The following is a 20676-nucleotide window of genomic DNA, read 5'->3' as shown; positions in this document are numbered from 1 at the left end:
ATCACCTAGGAGCCTGGGACCCACGTCCGGTCAAAAGCTCCAGTCACTGGACCCACGTTTGGATAGCTAGCTATAGGCATAAAAAATAATCCACGGAACCTGCAACAAGAAAACGAATTTTGAACGAGTAGATGAAGGGTACAGCTGCGCGCGCCAGCAAGAGCGACACCGTGCCCCCGGTGTCGCTTGAGTCCTGACCCATATTCCTCCTGCAGGTAGCTACTATGCGTACCACTGGCCAGTACTCCAGTAGCCCTGATTACGAGAGTGAGCTTGACCGTGCATGTATTAATATATGCGGCTGTCGCTTGAGAGACGATGCTTGCCTCAGTTTTGGAATGCAATTCATATTGACCCGGCAGGTCTAAAATTTGAAGAACTTTGGTTCCTTCCTCCTCCTCAGCAATTATCAAATCAGGTGTGGCCTTCCATACTCATGGTTGTTTCATGGCGTATCTGGAAATTCAGAAATGTGAAGGTCTTCTCCAACGAAGATACCCCTATCCATGTAGCCCTTGGGTCGCTACTCCAGGACGCAACCCTATGTTCCTATAGGTTGAAATGCAACTATAAGAAGATAGCCACCGGTTTGTGGCGTGACTATTTCTCCTCTATCTTGTAAAACTCTTTGCCCTTATTGCCTAAAAAAAATGTGGCTGAGGAGATAAATGGTGACATGATGGTTCCAGAAAGTTTAAATACACAGTGAGTTCTCAGAAATAGTTCGATCGATGACCTACAATGCACTTTGTTCTGAAAACAAGTACTCATCGAACGCGAGCAAACCACTGAAAACAACACCTCACATTTAAAGAAATGACTGACATTTGAATTACAAAACAAGACTGCGGTCAAGTCTTTTTAGGAAAATGGAAAACGGAAAGAAAGAACAAACAGGTTGGGTCAACTCTCATAATTTGATTTTAAGCTCTACCGAATTAGTTGAGAGCTCCGACAGTTTTTGTTGAAAACACTTGAAATTAATAGTTCGAAGCTCCCTATTCATTCCCAGCCGCTGTGGTAATCAACTGCAGGGGAACTTGTCCGCAGCTGACCGTAAAGTAGCACTCAGGATGTAAATTTTTATACAACTTCATGTCAGGCATGAGCCCAGAAAGGCAGGAATCAATCAAGCACAATATCAGTAATTAATTGTTGTTTTTCCAGGTTGAAATAAAATGTGACGCACCTAAGGCGCGTCAATGGGCACGAACACACCTTTAACATACACTCGCCCTTGAACAGGTTGTTTATACGTAAAGTGAAGTGATTAAGAGTGTGATGAAAACAATACAATACATCGATAGATCGATATACCCACACACATACACGCAATGCAAATACGATCGAAGGATTATCGAGTTGGCGATCGATAGACCAGAACTTGGTGATGAAGTCGTAAATGTGATCGCTACCTCCTGCGCCTTCTCCTGCTGCACAAAGTGGCCGGCGCCAGGGATGACCACCAGCTCCTCCAGCAGCGGCACATCCTCCTTGAACCCCCCATGGTGCAAGTAGTCCTGGATCCCTGGGAAGTTGTAGGCAATGTCCCCGGTCCCCGCAATGAACTTGGTTGGCACCTCCACCTTGGCGTCCGACCAGGGGCCGCCAGCTCGCAGTTTCTGTCCAGGTTGCGGTAGTAGTTGATGGCGCCGGTGAAGCCGGTCTTCTCGAAGGAGGCACCGAAGTAGTCCACATCGGCCTCGGTGAGCCAGGACGGGAGCGTCATGGAAGACGGGTCATCGTCCATGTTCTCCTCGCAGGCCACCCCGTGGCTGAAACACGGGCAAAGGACCTGCTTCAGGAGGTGCTTGGCATTGGCTGCCATGAACTGTTGCTCGGCCACCCCAGGTACCTGTATGCACACAGACGCAGCCGTGAAGGGTGTGTCTCGGACTTGCATTATTAAGATCCTTCAAGGGGAGTATACAATTTAACTTGCCTGAAATCGGCACATGTAGAACTTGGGCCCATAGGTGCTGTTGAAGTAGTCGGTGGGCTTCACGAAGCCAGGGCCCATGCGGATCATGATGCTGCGCATGAAGGTGACGCTGGTATTGACAAGTGCCGTCACACGCTCCGGACGGAACACACACAGGTACCATGCGATCAGCGCACCCCAGTCATGCCCCACTACGAACACCTGCCAATATATAATCCGTGTTTGACCGTCATTGATCTTTTATGTTTTAAAACCAAATATACGTATCATAAATTCTCATTTCTGTTGTCAGGGATAGAGCCAGGATTTAGATATAGGAAAGACAAAGAGACATGAGCTTATGAGCATTTTTCTTCTTCTTAGATAAGTAGTACTAATTTTATCTAGCTTGAAATAAAATGGTTAGGGGGTGTGATCCTGCTCACCCCGTTGTCTGCGCCCTGAATCTGCTGCATAATCAATTAATAAACAGGTAGAACTGCATACAGGCCGCCAGCCAGTAGCTGAATTATGAACTTCATGTGGGTACACACGCAAAAAATGAAGTACAATAAATAAGATGCATATTAGTTAATGGAACATGCTGTCTATAGTACTTAATATCTTGCTATACTTTGTATAAACAGAGAATATGTATATCACCGGCCTTTCACATGCATATGTGCCGTGACTCTGCTGTACGTAGTACTACAGAAAAAGGCATCTTTTGATTATTTCTTCACACCAATAATTGCTTGATTTAATAGTATACTATCAAACAATTAAATATCTCTTATGGCGTGTGATTATAGAATTCCAGAGAGCAGAGCATCTTTTTATTCCCCAACAAGAGAATAAAATACTCCCTCCATCCAACAAAAGATGTCTCAAGTTTGTCAAAATTTGAATGTATCTAGACATGACTTAGTATATAGACGCATTCAAATTTAGTCAAAGTTGAGACATCCTTTGTTGGAAGGAGGGAGTAAACGGCTCTTTGATTGGCATACATCATTCTTAAATCGCAACCATAAAATTTAAATGTGATGTCATGCTGAACTAATCTTAAGTGCTCCGGGAAAGAAGAACTTATCTTCCTCGAACTGAAAATGCAGAAATATGTGACAGAAATTATTTGATTGTACCAAAAAACAGAGTTTTTAAAAAATTACATACAGCTGTTTGATAATCATATAAATTGAGGACTTGGATGAGTATTTACATATTCTCAGCCAGCAGAATTATATTTCTTGGACAGAAGGGTAATTATAGTTTCGTTCAAACAGAAGGGAAAATATGAGACTAGCTATAAGCGCATCTACAAAGGTATTAATCAACTGACTCATATTCGAGTAACTGTTGAGATGAATGAGAGAGAATAAAACATTCACAAAGAATCCGGGTCGCTTAGAGTTGGCTTCATTGTTTATATACATCATCAAATTTAATGTAAACAATTTCGTGTATGAGTTATTTCACCGTCTGCAAAAGGTGAGGTACTGAGCTAAATTTAATGTTCACAACGACTGACTCTACCATTCGTAGGTTCTTGCATGCCCTAAATTTGCAAAGATTTATGGTGTTGCAACTTAATTAGACAAGTTTATTGACAAATTTCCATCAGTTTGATCCAAGCAACATCTTTGATTAAAAATGGCAATTAATATTCTCTTAATTACCAAATTATGTCTCCTATTTCATTGAACAAATGTTGACCATGCTTGTCAAGAAAATATATTTAGGATGTTTGGTTGATCATATGTACAGTACTTTTGTCAAGCTGTGGTTATTTTGTTTACTGCTACTAGTGTGCCACTCTCAATTAATTAGCTAGTCCACTCTTTATCATACACTCTCATGCTCTTCCCAAATTTTACAAAGCTATGGCAGCATACCGGTCAATGATTAATCTCTCCACCATGCTTGGTGTAACCTGCCATTGTTTGCAAAAAGAAGTGCTAACATAGTTTACAGGCAGTAATTAATTATTTGAGAAGAAAAGAATCGTAGAAGCATAGGCGGTCAATTTTTTTCACCACGCTTTGTTGTGCAACTTACTCATCGTATATAAATTTGATGGAAAAAGTATAACATCACAAATTAAGGTTATATGTATGACCAACAATTAAACATGCTCTTCCTTCTTATAGCTGCTAGCTAGCTTCAACCAATTAAAGAGGGCTCCGACGGCATATATAGTACGTAGGTACCTTTGCAAGGCTGAGGGCGTCAAGGAGCGCGACGAGGTCACCGACGATGTGGAAGGCGGTGTAGGAGGCGACGTCGGGCGGCGCCGAAGTGCCACCATAGCCGCGGAGGTCAGGGGCGACGCAGCGGTAGCCGCGCACCGCCAGGTGCTCCATCTGGTGGCGCCACGAGTACCACAGCTCCGGGAAGCCGTGCACGAACAGCACCGTCCCCTTGGCGTCCACCTCAGGGCCGGTCTCCGCCACGTGCATCGATATACCATTTGCCTCCATGGTATGGTGCCTCACCACGCCCTCCATCCTTAATTATTTCTCCTCCGACCTCGATCTTGATCTATTTCACTTTCCCTCTGCTGGGTCTTGTGTGTGTTTGCAGTTCGCAGGAGCTAATAGCTGCTATTTTATACACAGAAACTAACACAGTTAGCTTTGAGCTACTTCTGTTCTTTGGATTCTTAATTATTTTAGCTGTCAGCACGCCACCTGATGTTTAATTGTTTTGAGCGAGGGTGTGTGTGGTTTGAATACGTGAATGCGATGCATCAATAATAATACAATGCACGCTAGCTGCCGAGTCACACACTTGAACATGGGCCCGTTTACACCGTCCTACCAGTGCACGTACATGAATTGAACTTAATTAATTGTCACTTGGACTCTGAAGTAATAAACTAACTAAACCTGACCGTTTTCCATGTAATGCAGTATTTCAGCTAGTGACACTTAAGTTTAGTCTAACGCAACAGAGATAAACCAGGAACCGTGTGGGTATCTTGTTCTAAATTTTGAGGACACTCTACATTATGCAGGGTCCACGCATCTGTAATTTCATCCTCGAGGTTAGAGTATGAGAAGCCCAGAAAAATATATGGCCAGTCGCGCCCCTAGAGTTACCTCAGGGAAATATGACCACAATTTTTTGGAACAGAAAACAGAGGAATACCATTGAGCCGTCTACACAAGACAAGCAACTATCGTTCCCAGGCAATCAAACTAGCACGCTCTCCCTTCTGTTTGCAGCGGCATTCCGAAAACCTCGTCGTACCTGATGCGTGACGTGCAACGCTCACTCCACCTTCCTGCGAAGAAACGCCAACACCCTCGATGCGGCATTTCGTCGAGCACCTTCTCGGCGCTCGCTCGCCTCGGCTTTGGGCGCAGGAGGACTCCGCGGACTCACTACCCACAGAAAGCTGTGCTTGCAATGCCTCCGCATGATCGCGGGAGAAGGTGAGACGTAAACCCAGGCCACACCGGCGCCGGCGCCGGCGGCGACGAGGAGAGGAGGAGGCGGCGGGGGTTTTTTATTCGGAGGGGATTGGGCCGGTCGCGGTTCTGCTGCTACTGCTGGCAGGTAATGTTCTTCTACCGGGAAGAGTATAATAACGGCTGTGTGAGTTTATTGGGCCGGAGAGGTTGCAGGTCCAAACAAATTAAGGTCAAAAGCCCCTCGCAGAACCAAGCAGTTATATTCTGACCTTAATACTGGATCATTTGGCGAGGAGAATGTTCTCGAAAGAAAAAAAAAAAACAAATGGCGAGGAGAATGTGCTCTGAACAAACTATTTCGAGGAGAGAAAACAGCGAAACGTGGGCCTTTGAAAAATAAATAAAAAGCATCTGGTACTGCTGATGTTAGTTTCCGGAGGAGTGAAGCATTCAATCCCCACATGCATATTGACCAACAAACCACAAGAGATGCAAACATTGTCTGCGGAACAGAGATTCACTCACGTGGAACTGACTCCTAAAAATCGATAGATATATGGCATCGAGTTAGTGCCACCCAAAAAGAACCAAACCTAAATAACCACTTCGAACTACTGATCCGAAAAATACCAAACCATAACTAACAGAAGACACCAACAAAATAATCTTAGCTAAGCTGGAACACGTCGAGGAACTCCTGGATATCAACTTTGAGCTGGTCCATGACGGCCTGCCAACCAGCCTGCGTGGGGTGTACGTCGTCCCAGTAGAAATGCTTGCTTGGGTCCTTGCACAACGTGTATAGCCGATCATGCTCGTCCTCGCCCCACTCCCCGCAAAACCCATCAGGATCCGAGCTCTCACAGCACGGCCTGATCAAGTACTTGAACCGCTTCGACAGCTCCGACCCTGACCCTAAACCAACATGACCCAGATTAATTAATCCATCAATTAATTGGATTGTCGAACAAACAAACGAATAACAAATTAATCAGAAGAATATATATGAACAAATTTGTAATTATGTTGTGTGTACCAGGGCTGTGCGGGCCGATGATGTTGTAGAAGGCGGTGTTGAGGTCGAGGATCTTGACGTTGTCCATTCCGCCGACCTTCTTGAGCAGCTGGTTGTTATGTATCATGGCGCCCATGTTGGGGAAGTCGGTGCAATTGGCGTAGTTGCTCGGCCTCGCCTGCCATGGCGTGCAACCGAGAGGGTGAAGGTTGTTTACGAGGATTTTCTTGATGCCGATGTCCTGCAGCCTCTTCACGTTCACCGCGAGCTCCGTCGTCACGTTACCGACAAACGCAACCATCTGCATATGCAAAGAGATCGTAATTTTTTAAAACAAAAGATAGTAAATGGAAGCTTTGTTACACTCAACCTCAGCATCGATTGGGATGACGCAACGATTATACGTACGTCGGCTCTGTTGCTGTTGGCGACGCGGGTGTAGTCATTGCCAGATATGGCGACGAGGGCGATGGAGTCATCGAGGAGCCAGCTCGAAACGACGCGGTCGTGGATGAGCTTCTCGAACTGGTCGATCTGGGTGGCGAGCGTCGGCAACTTGAGCTTGTGCGGCAGTGGCGGGAGGAACGGCTCAAAGACGCCCGAGCCGCCGACAGCGAAGTTCATCCCGAACGCGTCACAGTAGTTCTTAATGGTCAGCTTGCGCGCCGGCGGGCCCTCAAGTCTGCCCATGTTGAGCATCGTGGCAAGGATGTCGGGCTGAACCAGGTGGTCGGAGAAGCGGCCCGTGGGGCGAAGGCTGCTGGCGGCCAGGGAGGAGGCACCGTAGGGGTAGTGCCACTGCCGCGTTATCGGGCTCGAGCACCACCTCGGGAGGTTGCCATTGTCGGCGAAGGAGTCGCCGAACACAAACATCTTGTACAGATGCGAGTGCCCGCTCTTCCGTCCGACAGGTGGTTTTGTCCCGGGAACCTTGCCAGACGGCACAGGAGCCGGAGCCTTGACGGATTGCCTGACAGATTGCACGCCTATTTTCAACACAAACAAGAGATACAATTAAACAAGATTTATTATCAAACTCCAATTACAGCGCGAGAAAAAAGTTACGTCGATGTACCATGTATCAGAAGGAGCACAGCGAGGAGGAGAAGGGAGGTCGCCGGGAGCTTCATCTTGGCTTCCTTTCCGTATGCCGGTAGATAGGCGTGTGGCATACCGCAGTGCATGCGTTCTTCTATTTATAGGCAGGCGATCCCCGAATTGATAAGTACGGGGTATTGGTATTACGAAGAGATTTTTCTGGGAGCTCCTAGATACCCGCGTGATGCGCCCCGATCCTCCCGCCTGCTCTATCGCTTGCTTGTTTCTCTGCGTGCGCAGTAGCTTGAGCGGCCAATAAGCGTCCGTTGGCCCAGCAACACCCGTCCGCGTCTGTTGGCCCAGCAAGACAGCGACGCCCGTCCTCAGAGCCCACAGCTCCAACAGCAGCCCTCTCCAGCGAATCAGCCCAACCTAGCCAGGTGGCTCGGCCTTCGGCCTACCTCCAAAGTCCAGGTAAACTTCATTATTTTTGTAGGTAAATTATTATACAAACAAACAAAAATCCACATTTTCTAACCTTATGTATTTTCGCAGGAGCGCACATAACTAGTTTCTCACGCATCAATTATTAACATCCGCTCACCAATCTATCCGTACACACTTATCAGGTTATTAACAAACCGTTACCAGTTTATGAAGAAAGATGAGATTGGAACCCTAATCTCTGTTATTGTATTGACCTGACCCTTATCGGGTATATAGAGTACAAAGTGGGAAAATAGATTTAGAGTATAAGACATAATTTGTTTAAACTGGTTTTTATCTAATCTCTCTAATAGGGGCGGAGAGGCTATAGACCCAGGTGTAGTCGAATTAATAGCTATAATTCATATAACTAATTTGATAATTTTTGTAGCCCATCAAGACATAGCCCCATGTGTCTAGGTTTAGTTCAGCTCTACCTTAGTTAGCCCAAGGCTTGCGAAATTCCTTATTCCACCACTGCCTCTAATCCCAACCATATTATATCTCTAACACTTTGTTTGTGCAGCCGTCAGTTTATTCATGCACATGAAATAGGTTATTAACCCACATTGCCCATGTAACTACGACTGCTTACCAGGCTACCAGATTATATACGTCTACGTATCAGATTATTTATGCGTATTTACCATTTTGTCTATTTATCAGGTTAAATATGGCTACTTATTAGGTTAATTATTCCTACTTACAAGATTAACTTTGTCTACTTACCGGATTAACTATGCGTCCGGATGACCCAATCATAAAACCAAGGAAGCCCAGCGGGTGTTTGGTTTCTCGCACGTGACTCGCTTGGGTTTCGAGCCCACCTAAATTACCACGGCATATAAAATATTGATCAAATAAATAAATATAGGGAACCTTCTAGTAGTTAGATATTTAGGTAGAAGTGTGTGAAAGGTTTTAGATACTTGCATCAATGGCTATGAACCTGACGCATGTCAAAGATCCAATGGCTTATTTTTAAGTACTTAGTGCGTTTAAGTTGTGATTTAACTTTAGCGGATTCGTCCGGAATCACAACTGTCTTGTTTCAACGTGAGTGGCATTGCCGCCCGGATTCAAGACTTCTTTAACTTGAGTGGCTTTGCCGCCCGAAAGGTTGAACTAAGTAAGTAGAAATAAAAAGGAATTAACCAACTACACCCACTACTAGTTGGTATATGTGAATAGCCCCTCTCGTAGTGGGTTAGGTCCACCTCAAAAACCCTACATGCCCTATTTATCATGTATCTGGGCCCATCGAAAAGGACTGGGCCGATTGGGCCCATCACAGGAGAAAAAGAGGGATTCTAATTGGGCCTGGACATGTCGAAATTTGTAAATGAAGGCACAAAAGAAAATACGCAGTTATAAAAAACTCCTAGACGTTTTCAGTTTTAGTATTATGAGTCTTGTGATTCTCATCGGCAACGCTATGGTGGAGGATGCGATGTCGTCAAGAATAAAGGTATGTTGGTTCTTCCTCTGTTGCGGTGGTGTCTTATTGGGCAGTGCCACGGGAGAGTAGAACTCACCGCAGATTCGATGTGTCCGATCTTGCGAATTTTCAGTATGTGTACTCGCAGACCTATTCACATGGATCTGACAAGTTTTTATTAGTGTGTCATGGTGCTATTGTTGGTCTGATTTTTTGTGGCTATGAAGTCCTTCTTTGGCGTTTTGGTGAATATCATGTGATTCGACAGCTTGCACTTATAAGGGAACATCCCCGGCCCAAGTAGGTTGAACGTATACCTGGGCTGAGTGGCCCGGCCCAACCCGAAGCCTGACGTCCCGGGCGAGGCTCGGGCCTCACTTTCCCGTCCCAAGCCCGACCTGAAAGCCCGAAATGACTAAAACCGGGTATTTTTTTATAGGAAAAATAGGTATAAAAATCATTTATTTATTCCAAAATAATTATTTTAATACTTAAATGGCTTGTTTTCGGGGTTTCAGGTCGGGCTCGGGCTTCAGGTTTGACCGTCGGGCTTTTATGAAGCGCGGCCCGGCCCGGGGTTTGCCCAGGTATAGTTCCACGCTCATGGCTTCCCATCTTTTTAGATGGGCGACTCAAGGGGTTTTTTGAAACCTTTGAAGGTAATCAACTTCGTGCAGGCTTACGAGTGACGATATTGCCGCTCCAGTCTAGTTGCATTTTTTTTGCTGAAACCTAGACAGTATTTCGTGTTGCAAAGATTTATACCATGAAGAATATGTTTTCGAGATATTTCACTGTAATTCTTAGTAATATGAGTTACTTTGTAATTTCTTGTGTCTATGATTCGAAACACTGTACCTATAATGGTTTTCGATTTTAAATAAAGTTACGGGTAATTCTCAAAAAAAAAGAAAAATATCCTCAACTTGACCTTTCACAACACCTTTTAAATAGAGCCAAATTTTTTAGGAAACACAGTACACACATAAGCACTCACACACACACACACACACGCATGTACACTCACCTCTATGAACGCACACACGCACACTCTACCTCTTTGAGTACCTCCGAGAAACTGAGCCACCGGCCGATCATCTTAAAATGCCCTAGAATATGTATCTTCTAAGGCACTATTTTCAGGTGCCCTAAATGACTTTTGCCTACCCGACCAAATCTAGCATTTTTATTTTCAGTACCTTAGCACACACCACAGGGCAAATGCAATTACGCAGCGATGCCGATGTATGTAAAGCAGTAAACTGTGGGATGCGACATCCTCAAATCCAGATTTGGACGTCCGATAAAATCAACAAGCATGCCGTTCAAGCAATGTAAACTGTGTGATCACATCCTCAAGTCCAGATTACAACATCCGCCTCCCAAAATTTTCTACTGCACATTTTACAAGAATTCCTCGTGTGACCACACCTTCCAGAAGTCTATGACAGACAGACAGACAGTACAGAACTACAGACTAAGGCGAGCAAAGTGCACAAATCACAAATGTACAACACAGCCTTATCTTCGTACTCTACATGCATACAGCATACTCCACCCGGTCTCCTGTGTCCGTGTGAATTAACAGGTTTGCCTAACAGCAGCAGGTTCGAAGAAGACATCCAGGATTCCAGGGAATGCACGTTTGCTGAATTGGTGAGAAAGTGCCATTGCAAAATTGGTCAGGTTTTGCCTGCCTAAATCACCTCAGGCTTAACTGATGGAGGATAGCCCTCCAAGCTATACAGGTTTACATAGACACTCAATGTTGTGGTATATCATAGGTCACTGTAATGTGTGACCATTTGCTAAAATATGGAAATCTTCTTTTCTCTGATATATCGTCTTCCAGTTCTCAATCTCCTCCCTAAACAGGCAAATGAACCCGCATGTTAGCATATTTCAATCCGATTCAATAAACCAAGAACACCAATTCAATTACCTTAGATAAAAAAATTCTCGAACATACCTTAGATAAATTAAATAACAAAGAAAAATACAAGTGTTGAAACAAAAATATATAAGCTTCTTTTTTGCGAGAAAACGGGAAAACATAATTATGACTCACCGTAAGCAGTGACCAATAGAATCGTAACGGAGAAGGGCGATAAGCTTGCGCTTTCCTTCAGTTCTATGCCCAATGCCACGTTTAACAACGGGCAGCTGTTTTATTCCTCTGGCCTCCATAAGGTTTTTTGCAGTCGTCAAATCAGTATCCGTAAAGCATGTTAGCAATCCACGTTCACTCCCCTTGTACTGGAATCCTCGAGTGAGACATGATGAAATGGTTGAACAGGCTTCCTGCAAATCTCCTCTGAATTAGCACATGTTTCCCACCAGACCGAAAATTCTTTCTCTATCTCGACCTTTCAAAATTCAATTGCAAGCACATTAAAATTGTTGTTTTAAATGTAAATTTAGAGATCCTTTTAAGGCATGCCTTAGAGAGTGGTGATTTGAAAATCATGTCCAACCTATTCCATACCAAAATGGCATAGACTATTTACTTGTTAACATATATGGTTGTTATTGGAAAAATAGCTTCTTCACCATATACACATACATCAGAATTGAGCTGGTCTCCACTTATGAAACTTTCCCCGTGTAACTCAAATCCCATACGCCGAATATCCCCTAATGTAACAAGTCCCTCAAGAAAATCTTCATCATCCACAACAAGGGCACATATTTGTTGCTTATCATTCAATAGCTTGAGAGCTTCCCCCACTGTGGCAGATGGTGAAACTTTAACATAGATCTTTGACATGGCTTGCGAGACCTAGTAAAAAAGTTCAAATGGCAAATGAAGATAACAAGCAACAACAACACAATTACAATGCGAGGTTTTCTGGAACCAAGACAACTTAACATGCTATTATATACGCTAACTAGAATTGACGAGGTCAGCTAACCTTCAAATCATCTAGAAGCATTTCATCTTTGCAGGTACCATTGTTACCAAGATCAGTTTGTAAGTTAGTGAGCTCGAGATCATCTAAAACGTCACTTCTCCTCAAGATACTACTACTTTTATCTTGCGGTGAAATTGAAGAATAACCACGCATGGGTGCTCTAAACCCGAAAGGTTCACCATTATTTGGTTGGTTTACCACAGAAGGAACCCATATTGCCAACCCAACTGCTCCCTGTCAGAGAGAACCAAACACAATTTGCATTAGGTTTGAAAATGCAGTGGCAAAACAGGAAACACAACATGAACGCCAGCAAAATTCATCCCAACATACCATGAGAGGTAGCAAAATTCTATAATCCTTTGTCAGCTCAAAGAGAAGCAACACCGAAGTCAATGGGACTGAACAGACTGAAGCCAGTGTAGCAGCCATTCCAACCTGCAGTCTAGACAATTAGTTTTCTAGGACACTATTGCTTCAGTAAGGAACATGCATTGCAGATCAACTTACTAGAGCATAAGCTTGTGGCTGTGCAACAGCAGCACTACCAGGTATAGCTGCATTTATTAAGTATGCAGCTGAACCCCCAAAAACAGCTCCAACAGCAGCCCCGATCATCAGGCTTGGAGCGTATAGCCCACCCACAAGACCAGAGCCCTTGCAAAGGGCAGTCGCAACTACCTTCGCAGCTGCAAGTTGAGTTAACAACCAGATACCAGGAGCAGAAGCACTTTTCCCAGTATGCAATATTTCTTCAACATTTGTGAAACCCCAGTATAAAATGCCTGGATATTTCAGGGCTATGAGGCCAGCTCCAAGCCCACCCAAAGCAGGGTACACTACAATAGGAAAATCAAACTTTTCTTTTATGTAAGCAAAAAATCTTGAAAACCATACTACCAACCGTCCAAATACCACGCTGACAGCTCCACAAAGCATTCCTAAAATGAGGTACAGAGGCAGCTCTGCAAAACAAAAATGAGACGCAATGATAACTTTCAGAACCACCACTGTTCAGATATGCAATAGGAAAGGAGAAAAAATTATTACTGAGTGAAGAACCCATGTCAAATATTGGAAAACTGAGGCTTCTGGGAGTAACTCGAAGTCTATATAGAATAGGCTAAGTATGTTTGGGTTTTGATGAATTCCATAAATGGCAGATTCAATTATGCAAAAGGTGTCATGGTTTTTGTAATATATACTAACTGCAATTCATAGATGAATCTCCATTCTTACAGTTAAAGATAAAAAGAATCAGAGCATATACCGGCAGCAGATTTAAGCTCGTATGCTGGCACTATAAAAGCTGGTCTTTCTCCAAGCAAAACATTTGATACAGTAGATGATATAACAGATGCCAATATTATCATAGCAGTCGTAAAAGGAGGTGCATTTTCTGCTTTAAGGGGTCTCAATACCGTCTCGATGGCAAAGAAACACCCAGCAACTGCTGCATTAAAGCCTGAAAATGCACACTCAAAAAAGCATTATTAGCAAACGGAATGTCAAACAACACAGCCTAGAAGTTAAACTTAGGGTCATAACGGCAGCATCACGGTAGTAATTAATTATGACATTTCAGAGCATTTTAGAAATATATGCAGATTAATTCTTGAAATACTAAATACTATATCTAATGATAGAAAGTTGTGATGTAGACATGTCAATAACATCTGACTCCTATTCCCATATCAAACTATCATGGCATTATCATTGCGTTTGTTACTGAAAAGATCTACTCAGTGATAAATAAACAGGACTGTATCTAATAACTGATATCATACCTGAAGCAATTCCAGCAGCAGCCCCAGCAGCTACAAGAGCAATCCGCCTTTCCCGATTGTTCTCCATCATTTCTGAGCACCCGTGTGCACATGATTTACCAATATCCACACTAGGACCTTCAGGCCCCAGTGAACAACCGGTCCCCAGAGTAACAGCAGCCTGGACAGCCTTTACAGTCGGAAAGATGGCTGCAAGTAAGTTGATTCCTTGGTTCTGCTGTGGTCTCGCAAGTTTGAGCTGTTCAAATATCTCGAGTAACCCATGCATCATCCCTACAACTACACCTCCTGTCACGGGGATCAGCAGTATCCTGTGCCAAGTATCAGATATCCTCTGCAAGCGGAGCCAAGCTGCACCTTCATTGGGGGTACCTGCCCATGCCCATTCATGGATGACATGGACCTAACAAATCCAAAACAAGAGCTGTATATAGAATCAGTCATGCAGGATGCAAGCACAGAATGTCAGCTTATTTCTCAAAAAAAAAAGAATGTCAGCCTATTTCAATTTGAGTGTTTCGGTTACAGATAATAGTGCACCAGCAGAAATTCCACATTAGGCCCATCAAGAAACTATATTAGCAAAATGTGGTTCTAATGAAATTTGTTGTGTTTTGGCATCCACCACCTCAATCTCACTTTATTTTTTATGCGGGGCACTTCAATCTCAGATAATATAGGCACTTAGATTTAGGGTTTCGCTAATTCTCAGTTGCCTGAAATTTCAAAAATCTTACCTCAAATTGCACAGTATTAAGCCTAAAATTGAACCCAAAAAAAAGTGCACTATTTATATGTATATAGAAAAGTCTAAGGCAATCTAGGGAATAGATAATTAACAGTTCCTGGGTATGCAAAAACAAGTAAACTGTAAACCAATGTGGCCACGATGTCTTTAAGGTAATGTTATCATGGAGAAGCAATGGAACCAAACTTGCAGCATGGCATGAATTTCATCCACTGATTTTGTTTCTCCAATACAGTAGCAATTATGTATGGCTTTGGATTTATATTTCCCAGAGAGCAGTTACACAGTCCAGAATACTATGCGTTAATGAGTACTACGTACATCCTATAGAAGGCTTACCACGTGTTAACATCAATGCGATCCAGATAAAACGCAATGCAGCAAGCAAAGCCGCTTAACTAATTACACGCACATAGAAATTTTCCAACCAGAACCACTCACCCCGCGGTTGAACGCGGCGACGCAGATGCCGGTGGCGAGCCCGAGGAGGCAGCCAATGAGCAGCAGCGCCCACTCGGGCGGCGCCCCGTCCCCAAGCTCCTCCCCCGCCCGCTGCCTCTGCTGCTCGGGGAGCGCCGCGGAGCGATCAGGCTGCTGCTGGTGGCGGCGCGCAGGTCCGCGGGAGGAGATGCGGCGGTCGAGGTGCCGCAGGAGGCCGCGCACGCCCCCGATGCGCCTCGGGGACGCGGCGACCGCGGCGTCGTCCGCCGCCTCGACGTCGGCGTGTCGGTGGCCGGCCGCAGAGCGCGGCGAGGGGCACGACAACGACGACGACGACGCGCCCGCTCCGGCGGCGGATCTGAGGAGCGAGGCGTGGTCGTCGTCGCAGGCGGACATGGTGGCGTCAGGCGTCAGGAAGGCTCTTACAGAAAAGCAAGTGTCAGGAAGAAGGCCGCATCGAGATCTGGAGGCGGGATGGGAGGGATGGAATGGCGAGCGAGGGAGGCAAAGCGGCAGAGGTTTGACGAGCGGAGACGACGCGGGAAGGGAGGAAATGGAGAGACCATGAGCACGACAGCGAGAGCAGCGAGCGAGTTGACCGACAGGTTGCGCACCTGCGGAGCACTGCGCTGCCAAACTGTGATTCAATCTGAGGTGGCGACGAAGGGACCGGATCTTGTCTCGTCCCAATTGGACACCGGTCACCTGCCACGATCCTCGGATGAAAATTTCAACGATTTTGGTCAACGATTGTCAGTGCGTTTTTAGAAGAATGGACAGAAACAACGCATTACGCATGTAGGGCATGAAGAAAAAAAATTTCATGTGATCTATCCTCTTTAGGCATAGAAATGTGACCAAAGAGACGTCTCACTTCCGAAAATCTCTCGGATCTATGTCGACGTTGCCAAGGACCTTTTCCTCCTCCACCACGCGGTAATTAGTTTTTATATAGTTAGGTTTTGTTTTTTCAGGAACAACACTATGGTGGATATAGTTAGACCGTGCGGTATAACTAAGGTTCAAGCTCCACCTCGTTTGCAACATAGAGTAGGGTGGAGGATCGTCTCATCGCTGCAGTTTTGGAGTTGGATTTGTTTTGTCTTCGTGTTCTTTTCCAATCAGCAAGGTTCAGCCAGGTATGGCTTCGTCGCGGAGCTAGTAAGGTTAGATCTCTTAGGATCCATTTAGCTAGATTTGGAATGATTATCCCTTGTTCTCTAGGAATGGGGTATGGTTCCAAATAGCTATCGCTGGTGTTTCTTAGCTCCGACAGGCAAGTTTTCAACTGCTATGTCTACAACTGTTTCTAAGCTTCGACGTGGTTTGCAGATCCAAAGCACCATCGAGTTTCGCTCACGTCACGTCACATGCGGGTGCAGGAGAAAGACGACATCATTTTTCCTCGAGGACTTATGTCAAAAAGAAAAATGTAACCAAAAGATCCTCGATGGACTCATTCCTTTGATCCAAGGGCCTTCGCAAGGAAAAAAGTATAGATTAAAATCCTTCTCCTGATCACTCAATCCAAAGAGGCCAACAATCTTATCTTCCTCGACCATTCTGTTCTGCCTCCACCTCTTTTTCGACCGCCACCTTCACGCTTGCATTCACCATTCACCATCATCGCCAGGCACGCGGTGTTTGGAACTTTGGCCCGGGGAAAGCATATTCTGACAGGAAGACGTTTTGCAGAAGCACAACAGCTGATTAGAGAGGGATCAGTGGGCAGGCTGCTGCCACGTGGCAGGTTGCTTGTGCTTCTTTGTGCATCAATCGACTTCAAGCGAATCGATGGCCCTATTTCTTTTCTTCTTTGATACTACTCCCGGTTGGTTCAGCCTGGCGCCCTGCCGCCCTGGCTTAGAGCTCGAAAGTGCAGACTGAGAGCAATTTCAGAAGAAGAATCAAAAAGGCCCTTGTGGAAGGTCCTACTAGCACATAAGAGGCCGAATAGAGTCAGCTCCGGTGGATACGTTGGGCTAGTTTCATACTCCATAGTTGCATCCAAGGAGTTTGAAAACATGAGCTCAACTGTGACTGGCCGAAATATAAAGCAGGCCCAGCCCACTTAAGAACAAACGGTGCCTCCAGAATTTATTTACGCGATTGACTTCTTTTTGCGGGGAGAATTACTCGGTACTCCAGTCAGCCGCAGCAGTGGCCACGACGAAGACGACCCTCAGAGATTCATCAATCCAACGACAACAATCAGAAATCGAAGTGAGAAGGCTGGAAAAGAAAGAGGGGTTTCTAGAAGCTTGTCGAACACACACCCACACACCTCACAGTTTTGTTCTCTGTTTATTTTTACAACATTACAGTTTACAAATAGGACCCTGGTATTTCTTACTCACACCTACAAGTCCCTCCAACACTCTCTCTCAAGATGAGGCAAAGATATCAATAAGTCTCATCTTGTCACAAGCATTTACAAAGGACACAACGCTGACACCCTTAGTTAAAATATCAGCAAGTTGATCAGATGACCTGACATAAGATATTTGGAGCATCCCTTCATCTAATTTCTCTTTAATAAAATGCCTGTCTATCTCAATATGTTTAGTCCGATCATGATGAACGGGATTATTCACTATGTTGATGGTAGCTTGATTATCACAATACAGTTGAATAGGTGCACCATTAAATAGTCGAAGCTCTGAGAGTAGTATCCTTAACCACATTAATTCACACAAGCCTGATGCCATTGATCTAAATTCAGCCTCTGCTGTTGATCTTGCAACCACATTTTGTTTTTTACTTCTCCAGCTAACAAGATTGCCTCCAACAAATACACAATACCCAGATGTAGACTTTCTATCATCTATATTACCAGCCCAGTCGGCATCAGTAAAACCTTCTATCTCCAAGTTTCCATGATTAGAAAATAAAATCCCCTTTCTCGGGCAGCTTTTGAGATACCGCAGTATCCTACTTAGTGCGTCCATATGACTAGCTCGGGGATCATGCATATACCTACTAACCACGCTCACGGCATATGCAATATCAGGCCTAGTATGCGATAGATAAATTAGGCGCCCAACCAATCTTTGATACCTATGTTTATCAACCGGTTCACCTGAGTTAGCCTTTAGGTGATGATTCTGCTCCATAGGTGTGCTGACAGCTTTGCAATCTAACATTCTAGTTTCTGCAAACAAATCAAGTATATACTTTCTTTGTGAGAGGTAGATACCTTGTGCACCATAGGCTACCTCAATACCGAGGAAATAATGGAGATATCCCAAGTCCTTGACTTGAAATGAGCTTGCTAGAGCCTTCTTCAACCGCACTATCTCCTCATCAGCATTGCCTGTTATCACAATATCGTCAACATACACAATAAGTATAGCAATTTTCCCTTGAACATATTTGAAGAATAAAGTATGATCTGCATTGCTTTGTTGATAATCCCAAGAGCAGATTTCCTTCCGAAGTTTACCAAACCAGGCCCTCGGCGACTGTTTTAACCCATACAATGATTTCTTCAATCTACATACTTTATCCTTAGTTTCATTAGTATTAAACCCAGGAGGAATCTCCATATAAACTTCCTCTTCCGGTTCCCCATGCAGAAATGCATTTTTCACATCCAATTGGAACAATTTCCACTTCAGATTTGCAGCTACTGAAATTAAAGTCCTGATAGTGTTCATCTTTGCAACAGGTGCAAACGTCTCATCGTAGTCTATTCCGTATGTCTGGCTATACCCTTTGGCTACCAATCTAGCCTTGTATCTCTCTATCTTTCCATCAGGTGTGTGTTTTATGATGAACACCCATTTGCACCCCACTACTTTCTTATTTGGAGGAAGTGTACTTAACTCCCATGTATCATTTTTATCAAGGGCAGTCATCTCCTCTATCATTGCTGTCCTCCATGCTGTATATTTCTTTGCTTCTTGCCAATCACGTGGCACAGGAAAAGAGGAATCCAATGCAACTATAAATGATTTATATAATGGCCCAATAGATGAATAAGAAGTACGGCCAAAAACTTTATATTGATCCAATTTAGAGGGCAGTTTACCAGCATTGGACCGAGATGCTTTTCTAAGAGCTATGGGTACATCTAGTGAAAGATCGAGTATGTCACAGAGGGGGGGTGAATGTGACCAGTTTTATTCTTTCTTCAAAATGAAGACTGAAGACAGTCACAGTACTTCAACAATTTTAGAGTTGCAGCGGAAAGAAGAAAGATGAACAGGTTTAGCAGCAGCAATGAAGACAGAACACAATGAAACAGTTATACTTCACAAAGTAAAAGTTGAGGAACGAAATCACCAAGACTGAAGACACAGGGATTTGTATCCGAAGTTCAGATTGTTGGCACAATCCTACGTCTCCGTTGAGGGGGCTGAGTCACACAAGTCCACCCAATCCTCCTGAGCTAAGACCAAAGTCTCGCCCAGTTACTCGTGGTAGATCTTGAGGTTATCTCCAGACCTTCACAGACTGGTTGATGGCAAATCACAATCTTCGATTGCTCTTCAACATGGACTCCTAGCCATCTAGGTGATGCCAATCACCAAGAGTAACAAGCTTCAAGTGCTCGGTTAGAGAGGGGATCCCATTCTTCACGCTTAGTTCAGCTCTAAGGTTTATCAAGTGTTCTTCAAAACAACTCACTCGGGATCACCACCGAATTTCTTCGGGGTGGGTCGTCTTATATAGCTTTGGCCACGGCTGATCTAACCGTTGTGACCCGTTGGATAAAGTGAACTTTGAGCCTCCAGCTTACACTTTATCACTTCGTCTCACAACGGTTATATTAGGTAGTCAAGCACGAAAGCGACAGATTTTCAAACACATTTGAACTCAGAGTGAAGACTTCACGCGGAAGTTTCTATGAAGCCTGAAATGCTTCATTCTTCACTCCGACGAAAAACACACACAGAAAATGGTTTTCGCCTAAGCTGAACATGAAGAGTAAGGTTTCACCTAAACCAGCTCCACACTTCAAACCCCCCTTAATAGTACGGCGTTCCTATACTCAAGTGAAAGAAAAAACTACAGAAAGACCTATGAAGAATGCTATGCTTCATGTTCTTCACTGAGTTCTTCATTTTTCACGCTAGTACCTGTACTTCAATTTTTAGGGGTCATTGATGCTGATTAAACCAACTCTTTTGAGGAACTAAAACCTGAAACACTCAGTGTAACTCATTAGTTCATCAACCATGTTGTCATCATTCATCAAAACCCATACAGGGGGCAAGGTTTCCCATTCATCTAGATCATCATAAGGAGGAGGATTACCACTGCTCGAAGATGATGAAATTGATGGAGGTAGTTCTGAGACTTGTGCTGGAGAGTCCGGAATCAAGTCATGTTGTTGTTCCACTTCTTCTTGTAGAGATTGCTCTAGGCCACCTAAGTCATTGTTCTGCGTGATGACTTCCTCCCCTTGTCTAGGATGCTGCTCTAGTTCCACATCAATCGCATCTTCTGTATCATTTGAATTGTTCATTGAA

The 20676-nt window shown here is 44.3% G+C and overlaps 2 protein-coding genes and 1 pseudogene across 3 annotated transcripts; all 3 read right to left on the bottom strand.

The window, feature by feature from the left end:
* Positions 1 to 1098: 1098 nt before the first annotated feature.
* Positions 1099 to 5621, bottom strand: LOC100837187 (annotated as a pseudogene).
* Positions 5622 to 5735: 114 nt separating this feature from the next.
* LOC100836878 (GDSL esterase/lipase At5g03610) lies at positions 5736 to 7504 on the bottom strand. Its single transcript, XM_003572950.2, has 4 exons — positions 7428 to 7504; positions 6761 to 7338; positions 6374 to 6653; positions 5736 to 6252 (listed from the first exon to the last, which is right to left on the bottom strand). Exons 1-4 carry the CDS (start codon positions 7480 to 7482, stop codon positions 6005 to 6007), a joined length of 1161 nt encoding a protein of 386 aa, XP_003572998.1. The 5' UTR covers positions 7483 to 7504; the 3' UTR covers positions 5736 to 6004.
* A 3109-nt stretch (positions 7505 to 10613) lies between these two features.
* Positions 10614 to 15923, bottom strand: LOC100833796 (chloride channel protein CLC-f). 2 transcript variants are annotated; one of them, XM_003570437.4, is made up of 9 exons: positions 15203 to 15923; positions 14014 to 14416; positions 13497 to 13691; positions 12737 to 13191; positions 12560 to 12664; positions 12227 to 12460; positions 11878 to 12093; positions 11383 to 11615; positions 10614 to 11181 (listed from the first exon to the last, which is right to left on the bottom strand). In XM_003570437.4, the coding sequence occupies exons 1-9, from the start codon at positions 15596 to 15598 to the stop codon at positions 11100 to 11102; spliced, it is 2319 nt and encodes a 772-aa protein (XP_003570485.1). In that variant the 5' UTR covers positions 15599 to 15923; the 3' UTR covers positions 10614 to 11099. The 2 variants fall into 2 exon arrangements, with proteins under 2 accessions (XP_003570485.1, XP_024317953.1); XM_024462185.1 differs by lacking the exon at positions 13497 to 13691.
* Between the last annotated feature and the right edge of the window lie 4753 nt (positions 15924 to 20676).

The sequence above is a fragment of the Brachypodium distachyon genome, chromosome 3, assembly GCF_000005505.3.
Source record: "Brachypodium distachyon strain Bd21 chromosome 3, Brachypodium_distachyon_v3.0, whole genome shotgun sequence".
Classification (NCBI taxonomy): domain Eukaryota; kingdom Viridiplantae; phylum Streptophyta; class Magnoliopsida; order Poales; family Poaceae; genus Brachypodium; species Brachypodium distachyon.
Note: the sequence above shows the minus strand (reverse complement) of the source record. Positions and strands in the feature narration are given on the sequence as shown.